Source organism: Engystomops pustulosus, chromosome 2 (genome assembly GCF_040894005.1).
Source record: "Engystomops pustulosus chromosome 2, aEngPut4.maternal, whole genome shotgun sequence".
NCBI classification, from domain to species: domain Eukaryota; kingdom Metazoa; phylum Chordata; class Amphibia; order Anura; family Leptodactylidae; genus Engystomops; species Engystomops pustulosus.
This window is the reverse complement of record NC_092412.1, coordinates 262845138-262860762: the sequence shown is the minus strand read 5'-3', so window position 1 is coordinate 262860762 and position 15625 is coordinate 262845138. Positions and strand designations below refer to the sequence as shown.

The window sequence follows — 15625 nt, the reverse complement described above, 5'->3', positions numbered from 1 at the left end:
GTATGAGCCCCTCCTGTCCATCTGCAGCTGACAGCTCCCTCCTCCCTGTAACTCCCTCCTCCCTGCAGCTCCCTCCTCCTTCTCCATTCTGCCTGCAGCTGTCAGCTACCTCCTCCCTGCAGCTCCCTCCTCCTTCTCCATTCTGCCTGCAGCTGTCAGCTCCCTCCTCCCGGTTACTCCCTCCTCCCTGCAGCTCCCTCCTCCTTCTCCATTCTGCCTGCAGCTGTCAGCTACCTCCTCCCTGCAGCTCCCTCCTCCTTCTCCATTCTGCCTGCAGCTGTCAGCTCCCTCCTCCCGGTAGCTCCCTCCTCCCTGCAGCTCCCTCCTCCTTCTCCATTCTGCCTGCAGCTGTCAGCTCCCTCCTCCCTGCAGCTCCCTCCTCCTTCTCCATTCTGCCTGCAGCTGTCAGCTACCTCCTCCCTGCAGCTCCCTCCTCCTTCTCCATTCTGCCTGCAGCTGTCAGCTCCCTCCTCCCGGTAGCTCCCTCCTCCCTGCAGCTCCCTCCTCCTTCTCCATTCTGCCTGCAGCTGTCAGCTCCCTCTTCCTGGTAGTTCCCTCCTCCCTGCAGCTCCCTCCTCCTTCTCCATTCTGTCTGCAGCTGACCGGCTGGAGGGACAGACTTCAAGCAGCGATATCTTCTGAACTGTGGAATCTAGAAACACAGGAGAACCTTATCTTTAATACCACACAAGGATTGTGTCTCTAGGTGCCACAACCACAGAGATATCCACAGGTAAAGTTCTAGTTGTGTGTGGGAGCTGTAGATGACAATTTCCAGTGGACATCTCTGCTTCTCCAGCACCTGGAGACACAATCCTTGTGTGACATTTAAGAAGACTCCCTGACTCTCTGTAATGTAGTAGAGGTAGTACTGCCTCCCTGACTCTCTGTAATGTAGTAGAGGTAGTACTGCCTCCCTGACTCTCTGTAATGTAGTAAAGATAGTACTGCCTCCCTGACTCTCTGTAATGTAGTATGGATAGTACTGCCTCCCTGACTCTCAGTAATGTAGTAGAGGTAGCACTGCCTCCCTGACTCTCTGTAATGTAGTAGAGGTAGTACTGCCTCCCTGACTCCCTGTAATGTAGTACAGATAGTACTGCCTCCCTGACTCTCTGTAATGTAGTAGAGGTAGTACTGCCTCCCTTACTCTCTGTAATGTAGTAGAGGTAGTACTGCCTCCCTGACTCTCTGTAATGTAGTAGAGGTAGTACTGCCTCCCTGACTCTCTGTAATGTAGTAGAGGTAGTACTGCCTCCCTTACTCTCTGTAATGTAGTAGAGGTAGTACTGCCTCCCTGACTCTCTGTAATGTAGTAGAGGTAGTACTGCCTCCCTGACTCTCTGTAATGTAGTAGAGGTAGTACTGCCTCCCTGACTCTGTGTAATGTAGTACAGATAGTACTGACTCTCTGTAATGTAGTAGAGGTAGCACTGCCTCCCTGACTCTCTGTAATGTAGTAGAGGTAGCACTGCCTCCCTGACTCTCTGTAATGTAGTAAAGATAGCACTGCCTCCCTGACTCTCTGTAATGTAGTAGAGGTAGTACTGCCTCCCTTACTCTCTGTAATGTAGTAAAGATAGTACTGCCTCCCTGACTCTCTTTAATGTAGTATGGATAGTACTGCCTCCCTGACTCTCTGTAATGTAGTATGGATAGTACTGCCTCCCTTACTCTCTGTAATGTAGTAGAGGTAGCACTGCCTCCCTGACTCTCTGTAATGTAGTAGAGGTAGTACTGCCTCCCTGACTCTCTGTAATGTAGTACAGATAGTACTGCCTCCCTTACTCTCTGTAATGTAGTAGAGGTAGCACTGCCTCCCTGACTCTCTGTAATGTAGTAGAGGTAGTACTGCCTCCCTGACTCTCTGTAATGTAGTAGAGGTAGTACTGCCTCCCTGACTCTCTGTAATGTAGTAGAGGTAGTACTGCCTCCCTGACTCTCTGTAATGTAGTAGAGGTAGTACTGCCTCCCTGACTCTCTGTAATGTAGTAGAGGTAGTACTGCCTCCCTGACTCTCTGTAATGTAGTAGAGGTAGTACTGCCTCCCTGACTCTGTGTAATGTAGTACAGATAGTACTGACTCTCTGTAATGTAGTAGAGGTAGCACTGCCTCCCTGACTCTCTGTAATGTAGTAGAGGTAGCACTGCCTCCCTGACTCTCTGTAATGTAGTAAAGATAGCACTGCCTCCCTGACTCTCTGTAATGTAGTAGAGGTAGTACTGCCTCCCTTACTCTCTGTAATGTAGTAAAGATAGTACTGCCTCCCTGACTCTCTTTAATGTAGTATGGATAGTACTGCCTCCCTGACTCTCTGTAATGTAGTATGGATAGTACTGCCTCCCTTACTCTCTGTAATGTAGTAGAGGTAGCACTGCCTCCCTGACTCTCTGTAATGTAGTAAAGACAGTACTGCCTCCCTGATTCTTTGTAATGTAGTACAGATAGTACTGCCTCCCTGATTCTTTGTAATGTAGTACAGATAGTACTGCCTCCCTGACTCTCTGTAATGTAGTACAGATAGTACTGCCTCCCTGACTCTCTGTAATGTAGTACAGATAGTACTGCCTCCCTGACTCTGTGTAATGTAGTAGAGGTAGCACTGCCTCCCTTACTCTCTGTAATGTAGTAAAGACAGTACTGCCTCCCTGACTCTCTGTAATGTAGTAGAGGTAGTACTGCCTCCCTGACTCTCTGTAATGTAGTAGAGGTAGTACTGCCTCCCTGACTCTGTGTAATGTAGTACAGATAGTACTGCCTCCCTGATTCTTTGTAATGTAGTACAGATAGTACTGCCTCCCTGATTCTTTGTAATGTAGTACAGATAGTACTGCGTCCCTGACTCTCTGTAATGTAGTAGAGGTAGTACTGCCTCCCTTACTCTCTGTAATGTAGTAAAGATAGTACTGCCTCCCTGACTCTCTGTAATGTAGTATGGATAGTACTGCCACCCTGACTCTCTGTAATGTAGTATGGATAGTACTGCCTCCCTGACTCTCTGTAATGTAGTAGAGGTAGTACTGCCTCCCTGACTCTGTGTAATGTAGTACAGATAGTACTGCCTCCCGTACTCTCTGTAATGTAGTAGAGGTAGTACTGCCTCCCTGACTCTCTGTAATGTAGTAGAGGTAGCACTGCCTCCCTGACTCTCTGTAATGTAGTAGTGGTAGCACTGCCTCCCTGACTCTCTGTAATGTAGTAAAGATAGCACTGCCTCCCTGACTCTCTGTAATGTAGTAGAGGTAGTACTGCCTCCCTTACTCTCTGTAATGTAGTAAAGATAGTACTGCCTCCCTGACTCTCTGTAATGTAGTATGGATAGTACTGCCTCCCTGACTCTCTGTAATGTAGTAGAGGTAGTACTGCCTCCCTGACTCTCTGTAATGTAGTACAGATAGTACTGCCTCCCTGATTCTCTGTAATGTAGTACAGATAGCACTGCCTCCCTTACTCTCTGTAATGTAGTAAAGATAATACTGCCTCCCTGACTCTCTGTAATGTAGTATGGATAGTACTGCCTCCCTGACTCTCTGTAATGTAGTAGAGGTAGTACTGCCTCCCTGACTCTCTGTAATGTAGTAGAGGTAGTACTGCCTCCCTGACTCTTTGTAATGTAGTACAGATAGTACTGCCTCCCTGATTCTTTGTAATGTAGTACAGATAGTACTGCCTCCCTGACTCTCTGTAATGTAGTATGGATAGTACTGCCTCCCTGACTCTCTGTAATGTAGTAGAGGTAGTACTGCCTCCCTGACTCTGTGTAATGTAGTACAGATAGTACTGCCTCCCTGACTCTCTGTAATGTAGTAGAGGTAGCACTGCCTCCCTGACTCTCTGTAATGTAGTAGAGGTAGCACTGCCTCCCTGACTCTCTGTAATGTAGTAAAGATAGTACTGCCTCCCTGACTCTCTGTAATGTAGTACAGAAAGTACTGCCTCCCTGACTCTCAGTAATGTAGTATGGATAGTACTGCCTCCCTGACTCTCTGTAATGTAGTACAGAAAGTACTGCCTCCCTGACTCTCAGTAATGTAGTATGGATAGTACTGCCACCCTGACTCTCTGTAATGTAGTAAAGATAGTACTGCCTCCCTGATTCTCTGTAATGTATTACAGAAAGTACTGCCTCCCTGACTCTCAGTAATGTAGTAGAGGTAGCACTGCCTCCCTGACTCTCTGTAATGTAGTAAAGATAGTACTGCCTCCCTGACTCTCTGTAATGTAGTAGAGGTAGTACTGCCTCCCTGACTCTCTCTAATGTAGTACAGATAGTACTGCCTCCCTGACTCTCTGTAATGTAGTAGAGGTAGCACTGCCTCCCTGACTCTCTGTAATGTAGTAGAGGTAGTACTGCCTCCCTGACTCTCTGTAATGTAGTATGGATAGCACTGCCTCCCTGACTCTCTGTAATGTAGTAGAGGTAGTACTGCCTCCCTGACTCTCTGTAATGTAGTAGAGGTAGTACTGCCTTCCTGACTCTCTTCAATGTAGTACAGATAGTACTGCCTCCCTGAGTCTCTGTAATGTAGTAGAGGTAGCACTGCCTTCCTGACTCTCTGTAATGTAGTAGAGGTAGTACTGCCTCCCTGACTCTCTGTAATGTAGTATGGATAGTACTGCCTCCCTGACTCTCTGTAATGTAGTAGAGGTAGTACTGCCTCCCTGACTCTCTGTAATGTAGTAGAGGTAGTACTGCCTTCCTGACTCTCTTCAATGTAGTACAGATAGTACTGCCTCCCTGATTCTCTGTAATGTAGTACAGATAGTACTGCCTCCCTGATTCTTTGTAATGCAGTACAGATAGTACTGCCTCCCTGATTCTTTGTAATGTAGTACAGATAGTACTGCCTCCCTGACTCTCTGTAATGTAGTAGAGGTAGTACTGCCTCCCTTACTCTCTGTAATGTAGTAAAGATAGTATTGCCTCCCTGACTCTCTGTAATGTAGTATGGATAGTACTGCCTCCCTGACTCTCTGTAATGTAGTAGAGGTAGTACTGCCTCCCTGACTCTCTGTAATGTAGTAGAGGTAGCACTGCCTCCCTGACTCTCTGTAATGTAGTAAAGATAGTACTGCCTCCCTGACTCTCTGTAATGTAGTAGAGGTAGTACTGCCTCCCTTACTCTCTGTAATGTAGTAAAGATAGTACTGCCTCCCTGACTCTCTGTAATGTAGTAGAGGTAGTACTGCCTCCCTGACTCTCTGTAATGTTGTAGAGGTAGCACTGCCTCCCTGACTCTCTGTAATGTAGTAAAGATAGTACTGCCTCCCTGATTCTCTGTAATGTAGTAGAGGTAGTACTGCCTCCCTGACTCTCTGTAATGTAGTACAGAAAGTACTGCCTCCCTGACTCTCAGTAATGTAGTATGGATAGTACTGCCACCCTGACTCTCTGTAATGTAGTAAAGATAGTACTGCTTCCCTGACTCTCTGTAATGTAGTACAGAAAGTACTGCCTCCCTGACTCTCAGTAATGTAGTAGAGGTAGCACTGCCTCCCTGACTCTCTGTAATGTAGTAGAGGTAGCACTGCCTCCCTGACTCTCTGTAATGTAGTAGAGGTAGTACTGCCTCCCTGACTCTCAGTAATGTAGTAGAGGTAGCACTGCCTCCCTGACTCTCTGTAATGTAGTAGAGGTAGCACTGCCTCCCTGACTCTCTGTAATGTAGTAAAGATAGTACTGCCTCCCTGACTCTCTCTAATGTAGTAAAGATAGTACTGCTTCCCAGGCTCTTCCTGTATTTGATGTAGTACAGCTAGTGCTCCCTCCCTGTCTCCTCTGTAATTGACGTAGATAAGATAGTATGACACCCCTATCCCTTCTTTACCATGTAGTACAGATAGTGCTGTCTTCCTGCCTCTTCTGTATTTTATGTAGTGACCCCACTGAGCTGTGTAACACTAGGGGGTTCTCCCTGGACCCTGGATACAGGGATCTGGCCTCTACCTCTTGTGGTGGTCCCAGTGCAGATAGCAGCGGGCACAGGGACACCGGTACATGGTACCAGAGCGGCAGAGGTTACCCTGACGACTAATAATACTTTTACTTTTGAGGAGTATTTTTAGCCGAGGAGGAGTATAAATTTTTCGTGATACATATAAATAACTACAAGGCGTAAATAGTGTTAAAAGACAAATATTTATACAAGAAAATCATCACAGCCAGTTTGTTCTAACTCCCTAACTCCAGACTATGGCCACCGCCTCATACCTCACCCGTCCAGACTATGGCCACCGCCTCATACCTCACCCGTCCAGACTATGGCCACCGCCTCATACCTCACCCGTCCAGACTATGGCCACCGCCTCATACCCCACCCGTCCAGACTATTGCCACCGCCTCATACCTCACCTGTCCAGACTATGGCCACCGCCTCATACCCCACCTGTCCAGACTATGGCCACCGCCTCATACCTCACCCGTCCAGACTATGGCCACCGCCTCATACCCCAACCGTCCAGACTATGGCCACCGCCTCATACCCCACCTGTCCAGACTATGGCCACCGCCTCATACCCCACCCGTCCAGACTATGGCCACCGCCTCATACCTCACCCGTCCAGACTATGGCCACCGCCTCATACCCCACCCGTCCAGACTATGGCCACCGCCTCATACCCCACCCGTCCAGACTATGGCCACCGCCTCATACCCCACCTGTCCAGACTATGGCCACCGCCTCATACCCCACCCGTCCAGACTATGGCCACCGCCTCATACCTCACCCGTCCAGACTATGGCCACCGCCTCATACCTCACCCGTCCAGACTATGGCCACCGCCTCATACCTCACCCGTCCAGACTATGGCCACCGCCTCATACCCCACCCGTCCAGACTATTGCCACCGCCTCATACCTCACCTGTCCAGACTATGGCCACCGCCTCATACCCCACCTGTCCAGACTATGGCCACCGCCTCATACCTCACCCGTCCAGACTATGGCCACCGCCTCATACCCCAACCGTCCAGACTATGGCCACCGCCTCATACCCCACCTGTCCAGACTATGGCCACCGCCTCATACCCCACCCGTCCAGACTATGGCCACCGCCTCATACCTCACCCGTCCAGACTATGGCCACCGCCTCATACCCCACCCGTCCAGACTATGGCCACCGCCTCATACCCCACCCGTCCAGACTATGGCCACCGCCTCATACCCCACCTGTCCAGACTATGGCCACCGCCGCATACCCCACCCGTCCAGACTATGGCCACCGCCTCATACCCCACCCGTCCAGACTATGGCCACCGCCTCATACCTCACCCGTCCAGACTATGGCCACCGCCTCATACCTCACCCGTCCAGACTATGGCCACCGCCTCATACCCCACCTGTCCAGACTATTGCCACCGCCTCATACCTCACCCGTCCAGACTATGGCCACCGCCTCATACCTCACCTGTCCAGACTATGGCCGTCACCCCATACCACACCCGTCCAGACTATGGCCACCGCCTCATACCCCACCTGTCCAGACTATTGCCACCGCCCCATACCCGACATACCCCACCTGTCCAGACTATTGCCACCGCCCCATACCCGACATACCCCACCTGTCCAGACTATTGCCACCGCCTCATACCCCACCTGTCCAGACTATGGCCGTCACCCCATACCACACCCGTCCAGACTATGGCCACCGCCTCATACCCCACCTGTCCAGACTATTGCCACCGCCCCATACCCGACATACCCCACCTGTCCAGACTATTGCCACCGCCCCATACCCGACATACCCCACCTGTCCAGACTATGGCCACCGCCCCATACCCAATATACCCCACCTGTCCAGACTATGGCCACACCCCATATCTCAACTGTCTAGACTATGGCTGTAGCCCCATACCCCACCTGTCCAGACTATGGGCATCACTCCATACCCCCCTGTTCAGACTATGGCCGTCACCCCATACCCCAACTGTCCAGACTATGGCCACCGCCCCATACCTCAGCTATCCAGACTATGGCCACCGCCCCATACCCCACCTGTTCAGATTATGACCACAGCCCCATACCCCACCCGTCAAGACTATGGACATCACCCCATACTCCACCTTTCCAGACTATGGCCATCACCACAGTCACTCCCCTGTCCAGAATATGACGGTCACCCAATACCTCACCCATCCAGACTATGGGCAACACCCCATACTCCACCTGTCCAGACTATTGCCATCGCTTCATACCCCACCCATCCAGACTATGGGCATCACCCCATACTCCACCTGTCCAGACTATGGCCTCCGTCCCATGCCCCACCTGTCCAGACTATTGCCATCGCTTCATACCCCACCTGTCCAGACTATGGGCATCACCCCATACTCCACCTGTCCAGACTATTGCCATCGCTTCATACTCCACCTGTCCAGACTATGGCCTCCGTCCCATGCCCCACCCGTCCAGACTATTGGCATCACTCCATACTCCTTCTGTCCAGACTGGCTCCTGGCTACTCCTTGGCATACTCCTGGCTGTCGCTCCAGTCCCCCACCCGTCCAGACTATGGCCATTGTCCCATACCCCACCCATTCAGACTATGGCCACTGCCCCATACACCACGTGTGGTGAGATCACCCAGCCAGACTGGACCATGATGTGTGGACCCCAAGTCTGGGTTCTAGTTCAGTTGCGCGACCCAGAAGTAATGTCCGGGTCGCATGGTCGCACACGGATCTCCTTGTAAATCATATGGGTACAGATAGTACTGTCTCCCTGTCTCTCCTGGTAAATCATATGGGTACAGATAGTACTGTCTCCCTGTCTCTCCTGGTAAATCATATGGATACAGATAGTACTGTCTCCCTGTCTCTCCTGGTAAATCATATGGGTACAGATAGTACTGTCTCCCTGTCTCTCCTGGTAAATCATATGGGTACAGATAGTACTGTCTCCCTGTCTCTCCTGGTAAATCATATGGGTACAGATAGTACTGTCTCCCTGTCTCTCCTGGTAAATCATATGGGTACAGATAGTACTGTCTCCCTGTCTCTCCTGGTAAATCATATGGGTACAGATAGAACTGTCTCCCTGTCTCTCCTGGTAAATCATATGGGTACAGATAGTACTGTCTCCCTGTCTCTCCTGGTAAATCATATGGGTACAGATAGTACTGTCTCCCTGTCTCTCCTGGTAAATCATATGGGTACAGATAGTACTGTCTCCCTGTCTCTCCTGGTAAATCATATGGGTACAGATAGTACTGTCTCCCTGTCTCTCCTGGTAAATCATATGGGTACAGATAGTACTGTCTCCCTGTCTCTCCTGGTAAATCATATGGGTACAGATAGTACTGTCTCCCTGTCTCTCCTGGTAAATCATATGGGTACAGATAGTACTGTCTCCCTGTCTCTCCTGGTAAATCATATGGGTACAGATAGTACTGTCTCCCTGTCTCTCCTGGTAAATCATATGGGTACAGATAGTACTGTCTCCCTGTCTCTCCTGGTAAATCATATGGGTACAGATAGTACTGTCTCTCCTGGTAAATCATATGGGTACAGATAGTACTGTCTCCTGCTGCTGGCCATGAGCTGTCATCAGATCCTCAACATTTCATTATTTGCCTCAAACATCTGATAAATCCGATAATCACCACTGCCGGAGGGTCCGCAGGGGCTCATCCTCACTATAGTAATGTCAGTGTTTTCCCTGCAGGTCTGACAGAACTCACAGACAGCCCGGGGTCCCTGGAGCTGGACCGCTGCAAGTCCCCAACATCAGGTACCACACAAACGGGTATGCTGCCTCCTGTGTGTGATGGCAGCTCGGGGAGTAGGGGAATTATGGGTGATGTATAGATTATGTGTAAATATTATGGATGATGTAAAGATGATGTGTAGATATTAGGGATGATGTATAGATGATGTTTAGATATTATGGATGATGTATAGATGATTTATAGATGATGTGTAGATATTATGGATGATGTATAGATGATGTGTAGATATTATGGATGATGTATAGATGATGTGTAGATATTATGGATGATGTATAGATGATGTGTAGATATTATGGATGATATAAAGATGATGTGTAGATATTATGGATGATGTATAGATGATGTGTAGATATTATGGATGATGTATAGATGATGTGTAGATATTATGGATGATGTGTAGATATTATGGGTGATGTATAGATGATGTGTAGATATTATGGATGATGTATAGATGATGTGTAGATATTATGGATGATGTATAGATTATGTGTAGATATTACGGATGATGTAAAGATGATGTGTAGATATTATGGATGATGTATAGATAATGTAGAGATATTATGGATGATGTATAGATGATGTGTAGATATTATGGGTGATGTATAGATGATGTGTAGATATTATGGATGATGTAAAGATGATGTGTAGATATTATGGATGATGTATAGATGATGTGTAGATATTATGGATGATGTAAAGATGATGTGTAGATATTATGGATGATATATAGATGATGTGTAGATATTATGGGTGATGTATAGATGATGTGTAGATATTATGGGTGATGTATAGATGATGTGTAGATATTATGGGTGATGTATAGATGATGTGTAGATATTATGGATGATGTATAGGTGATGTGTAGATATTATGGATGATATATAGATGATGTGTAGATATTATGGATGATATATAGATGATGTGTAGATATTATGGGTGATGTATAGATGATGTGTAGATATTATGGATGATGTAAAGATGATGTGTAGATATTATGGATGATGTATAGATGATGTGTAGATATTATGGGTGATGTAAAGATGATGTGTAGATATTATGGATGATATATAGATGATGTGTAGATATTATGGGTGATGTATAGATGATGTGTAGATATTATGGGTGATGTATAGATGATGTGTAGATATTATGGGTGATGTATAGATGATGTGTAGATATTATGGATGATGTATAGGTGATGTGTAGATATTATGGATGATGTATAGATGATGTGTAGATATTATGGATGATGTAAAGATGATGTGTAGATATTATGGATGATATATAGATGATGTGTAGATATTATGGATGATATATAGATGATGTGTAGATATTATGGATGATGAAAAGATGATGTGTAGATATTATGGATGATGTATAGGTGATATTATGGATGATGTATAGGTGATATTATGGATAATGTAAAGATGATGTGTAGATATTATGGGTGATGTATAGATGATGTGTGGATATTATGGATGATGTATAGATGATGTGTAGATATTATGGATGATGTATAGATGATGTGTAGATATTATGGATGATGTAAAGATGATGTGTAGATATTATGGATGATGTAAAGATGATGTGTAGATATTATGGATGATGTAAAGATGATGTGTAGATATTATGGATGATGTAAAGATGATGTGTAGATATTATGGATGATGTAAAGATGATGTGTAGATATTATGAATGATGTATAGATGATGTGTAGATATTACGGATGATGTATAGATGATGTGTAGATATTATGGGTGATGTATAGATGATGTGTAGATATTATGGGTGATGTATAGATGATGTGTAGATATTACGGATGATGTATAGATGATGTGTAGATATTATGGGTGATGTATAGATGATGTGTAGATATTATGGATGATGTAAAGATGATGTGTAGATATTACGGATGATGTATAGATGATGTGTAGATATTATGGATGATGTAAAGATGATGTGTAGATATTATGGATGATGTAAAGATGATGTGTAGATATTATGAATGATGTATAGATGATGTGTAGATATTACGGATGATGTATAGATGATGTGTAGATATTATGGGTGATGTATAGATGATGTGTAGATATTATGGGTGATGTATAGATGATGTGTAGATATTACGGATGATGTATAGATGATGTGTAGATATTATGGGTGATGTATAGATGATGTGTAGATATTATGAATGATGTAAAGATGATGTGTAGATATTATGAATGATGTAAAGATGATGTGTAGATATTATGAATGATGTATAGATGATGGGGCAAATTTACTTACCCGGTCCATTCGCGTTCCAGCGGCGGCTTCTCCGCTCTGGATTCGGGTCCGGCCGGGATTTAATAAGGTAGTTCTTCCGCCGTCCACCAGGTGGCGCTGCTGCGCTGAAAGTAAACTCATCGCGCCGGAATGCACCGAGCTGGACCAGGTGAAGGTAAGCGGTCCTTATGCGACACATTTTCGGTTTTTAAATGCGGCGGTTTTTCCGAATACGTCGGGTTTTCGTTTGGCCACGCCCCCCGATTTCCGTCGCACGCATGCCAGCGCCGATGCGCCACAATCCGATCGCGTGCGCCAAAATCCCGGGGCAATTTAAGTACAAGCGGCGCAAAACGGAAATATTCGGGTAACACGTCGGGAAAACGCGAATCGGGCCCTTAATAAATGACCCCCGATGTGTAGATATTATGGGTGATGTATAGATGATGTGTAGATATTATGGGTGATGTATAGATGATGTGTAGATATTACGGATGATGTATAGATGATGTGTAGATATTATGGGTGATGTATAGATGATGTGTAGATATTATGGATGATGTATAGATGATGTGTAGATATTATGGGTGATGTATAGATGATGTGTAGATATTATGGGTGATGTAAAGATGATGTGTAGATATTATGAATGATGTAAAGATGATGTGTAGATATTATGAATGATGTAAAGATGATGTGTAGATATTATGGGTGATGTATAGATTATGTGTAGATATTATGGATGATGTATAGATGATGTGTAGATATTATGAATGATGTATAGATGATGTGTAGATATTATGGGTGATGTATAGATGATGTGTAGATATTATGGGTGATGTATAGATGATGTGTAGATATTACGGATGATGTATAGATGATGTGTAGATATTATGGGTGATGTATAGATGATGTGTAGATATTATGGATGATGTGTAGATATTATGGATGATGTGTAGATATTATGGATGATGTGTAGATATTATGGGTGATATATAGATGATGTATAGATGATGTAGAGATATTATGGATGATGTATAGATAATATAGATGATGTATAGATGATGTGTAGATATTACGGATGATGTATAGATGATGTGTAGATATTATGGGTGATGTATAGATGATGTTTAGATATTATGGATGATGTATAGATGATGTGTAGATATTATGGGTGATATATAGATGATGTAGAGATATTATGGATGATGTATAGATAATATAGATGATGTATAGATGATGTGTAGATATTACGGATGATGTATAGATGATGTAGAGATATTATGGATGATGTGTAGATATTATGGATGATGTATAGATATTATGGATGATGTAAAGATGATGTATAGATATTATGGATGATGTAAAGATGATGTGTAGATATTATGGATGATGTGTAGATGATATGTGTAGATATTATGGGTGATGTATAGATGATGTGTAGATATTATGGATGATGTATAGATGATGTGTAGATATTATGGATGATGTATAGATGATGTGTAGATATTCTGGATGATGTATAGATGATGTAGAGATATTATGGATGATGTATAGATGATGTAGAGATATTATGGATGATGTATAGATAATATAGATGATGTATAGATGATGTGTAGATATTATGGATGATGTATAGATGATGTGTAGATATTATGGGTGATGTATAGATGATGTGTAGATATTACGGATGATGTATAGATGATGTGTAGATATTATGGATGATGTGTAGATATTATGGATGATATATAGATGATGTATAGATGATGTAGAGATGTTATGGATGATGTGTAGATATTATGGATGATGTATAGATGATGTGTAGATATTATGGATGATGTGTAGATGATATGTGTAGATATTATGGATGATGTATAGATGATGTGTAGATATTATAGATGATGTAAAGATGATGTGTAGATATTATGAATGATGTAAAGTTGATGTGTAGATATTATGGGTGATGTATAGATTATGTGTAGATATTATGGATGATGTATAGATGATGTGTAGATATTATGGATGATATATAGATGATGTGTATATATTATGGATGATGTATAGATGATGTGTAGATATTATGGATGATGTGTAGATATTATGGATGATATATAGATGATGTGTAGATATTATGGGTGATGTATAGATGATGTGTAGATATTATGGATGATGTATAGGTGATGTGTAGATATTATGGATGATGTAAAGATGATGTGTAGATATTATGAATGATGTAAAGATGATGTGTAGATATAATGGGTGATGTATAGATTATGTGTAGATATTATGGATGATGTAAAGATGATGTGTAGATATTATGGATGATGTAAAGATGATGTGTAGATATTATGGATGATATATAGATGATGTGTATATATTATGGATGATGTATAGATGATGTGTAGATATTATGGATGATGTGTAGATATTATGGATGATATATAGATGATGTTTAGATATTACGGATGATATATAGATGATGTATAGATATTATGGATGATGTATAGATGATGTATAGATATTATGGATGATGTATAGATGATGTGTAGATATTACGGATGATGTATAGATGATGTGTAGATATTATGGGTGATGTATAGATGATGTGTAGATATTATGGATGATGTGTAGATATTATGGATGATGTGTAGATATTATGGGTGATATATAGATGATGTATAGATGATGTAGAGATATTATGGATGATGTATAGATAATATAGATAATGTATAGATGATGTGTAGATATTACGGATGATGTATAGATGATGTGTAGATATTATGGATGATGTATAGATGATGTAGAGATATTATGGATGATGTGTAGATATTATGGATGATGTATAGATATTATGGATGATGTAAAGATGATGTATAGATATTATGGATGATGTAAAGATGATGTGTAGATATTATGGATGATGTGTAGATGATATGTGTAGATATTATGGGTGATGTATAGATGAAGTGTAGATATTATGGATGATGTATAGATGATGTGTAGATATTATGGATGATGTGTAGATATTATGGATGATATATAGATGATGTATAGATGATGTAGAGATATTATGGATGATGTGTAGATATTATGGATGATGTATAGATGATGTGTAGATATTATGGATGATGTATAGATGATGTGTAGATATTATGGATGATATATAGATGATGTGTATATATTATGGATGATGTATAGATGATGTGTAGATATTATGGATGATGTGTAGATATTATGGATGATATATAGATGATGTTTAGATATTACGGATGATATATAGATGATGTATAGATATTATGGATGATGTATAGATGATGTATAGATATTATGGATGATGTATAGATGATGTGTAGATATTATGGGTGATGTATAGATGATGTGTCGATATTATGGATGATATATAGATGATGTGTAGATATTATGGATGATGTAAAGATGATGTGTAGATATTATGGATGATGTATAGATGATGTGTAGATATTATGGATGATGTATAGATGATGTGTAGATATTATGGATGATGTAAAGATGATGTGTAGATATTATGAATGATGTATAGATGATGTAGAGATATTATGGATGATGTAAAGATGATGTGTAGATATTATGAATGATGTATAGATGATGTGTAGAT

The 15625-nt window shown here is 43.0% G+C and overlaps 1 protein-coding gene across 12 annotated transcripts in view; it reads left to right on the top strand.

The window, feature by feature from the left end:
• STXBP5L (syntaxin binding protein 5L) overlaps positions 1–15625 on the top strand; it is a 746575-nt gene that overhangs the window by 683484 nt on the left and 47466 nt on the right. For 10 of the 12 annotated variants that reach the window (XM_072139024.1, XM_072139025.1, XM_072139028.1 and 7 more), the window contains one exon: positions 9663–9728. In XM_072139024.1, the coding sequence (XP_071995125.1) occupies positions 9663–9728 (66 nt within the window). Of the gene's footprint in view, positions 1–9662; positions 9744–15625 lie in introns of all 12 variants that reach the window. The other 2 variants (XM_072139030.1, XM_072139026.1) reach the window with 1 other exon arrangement.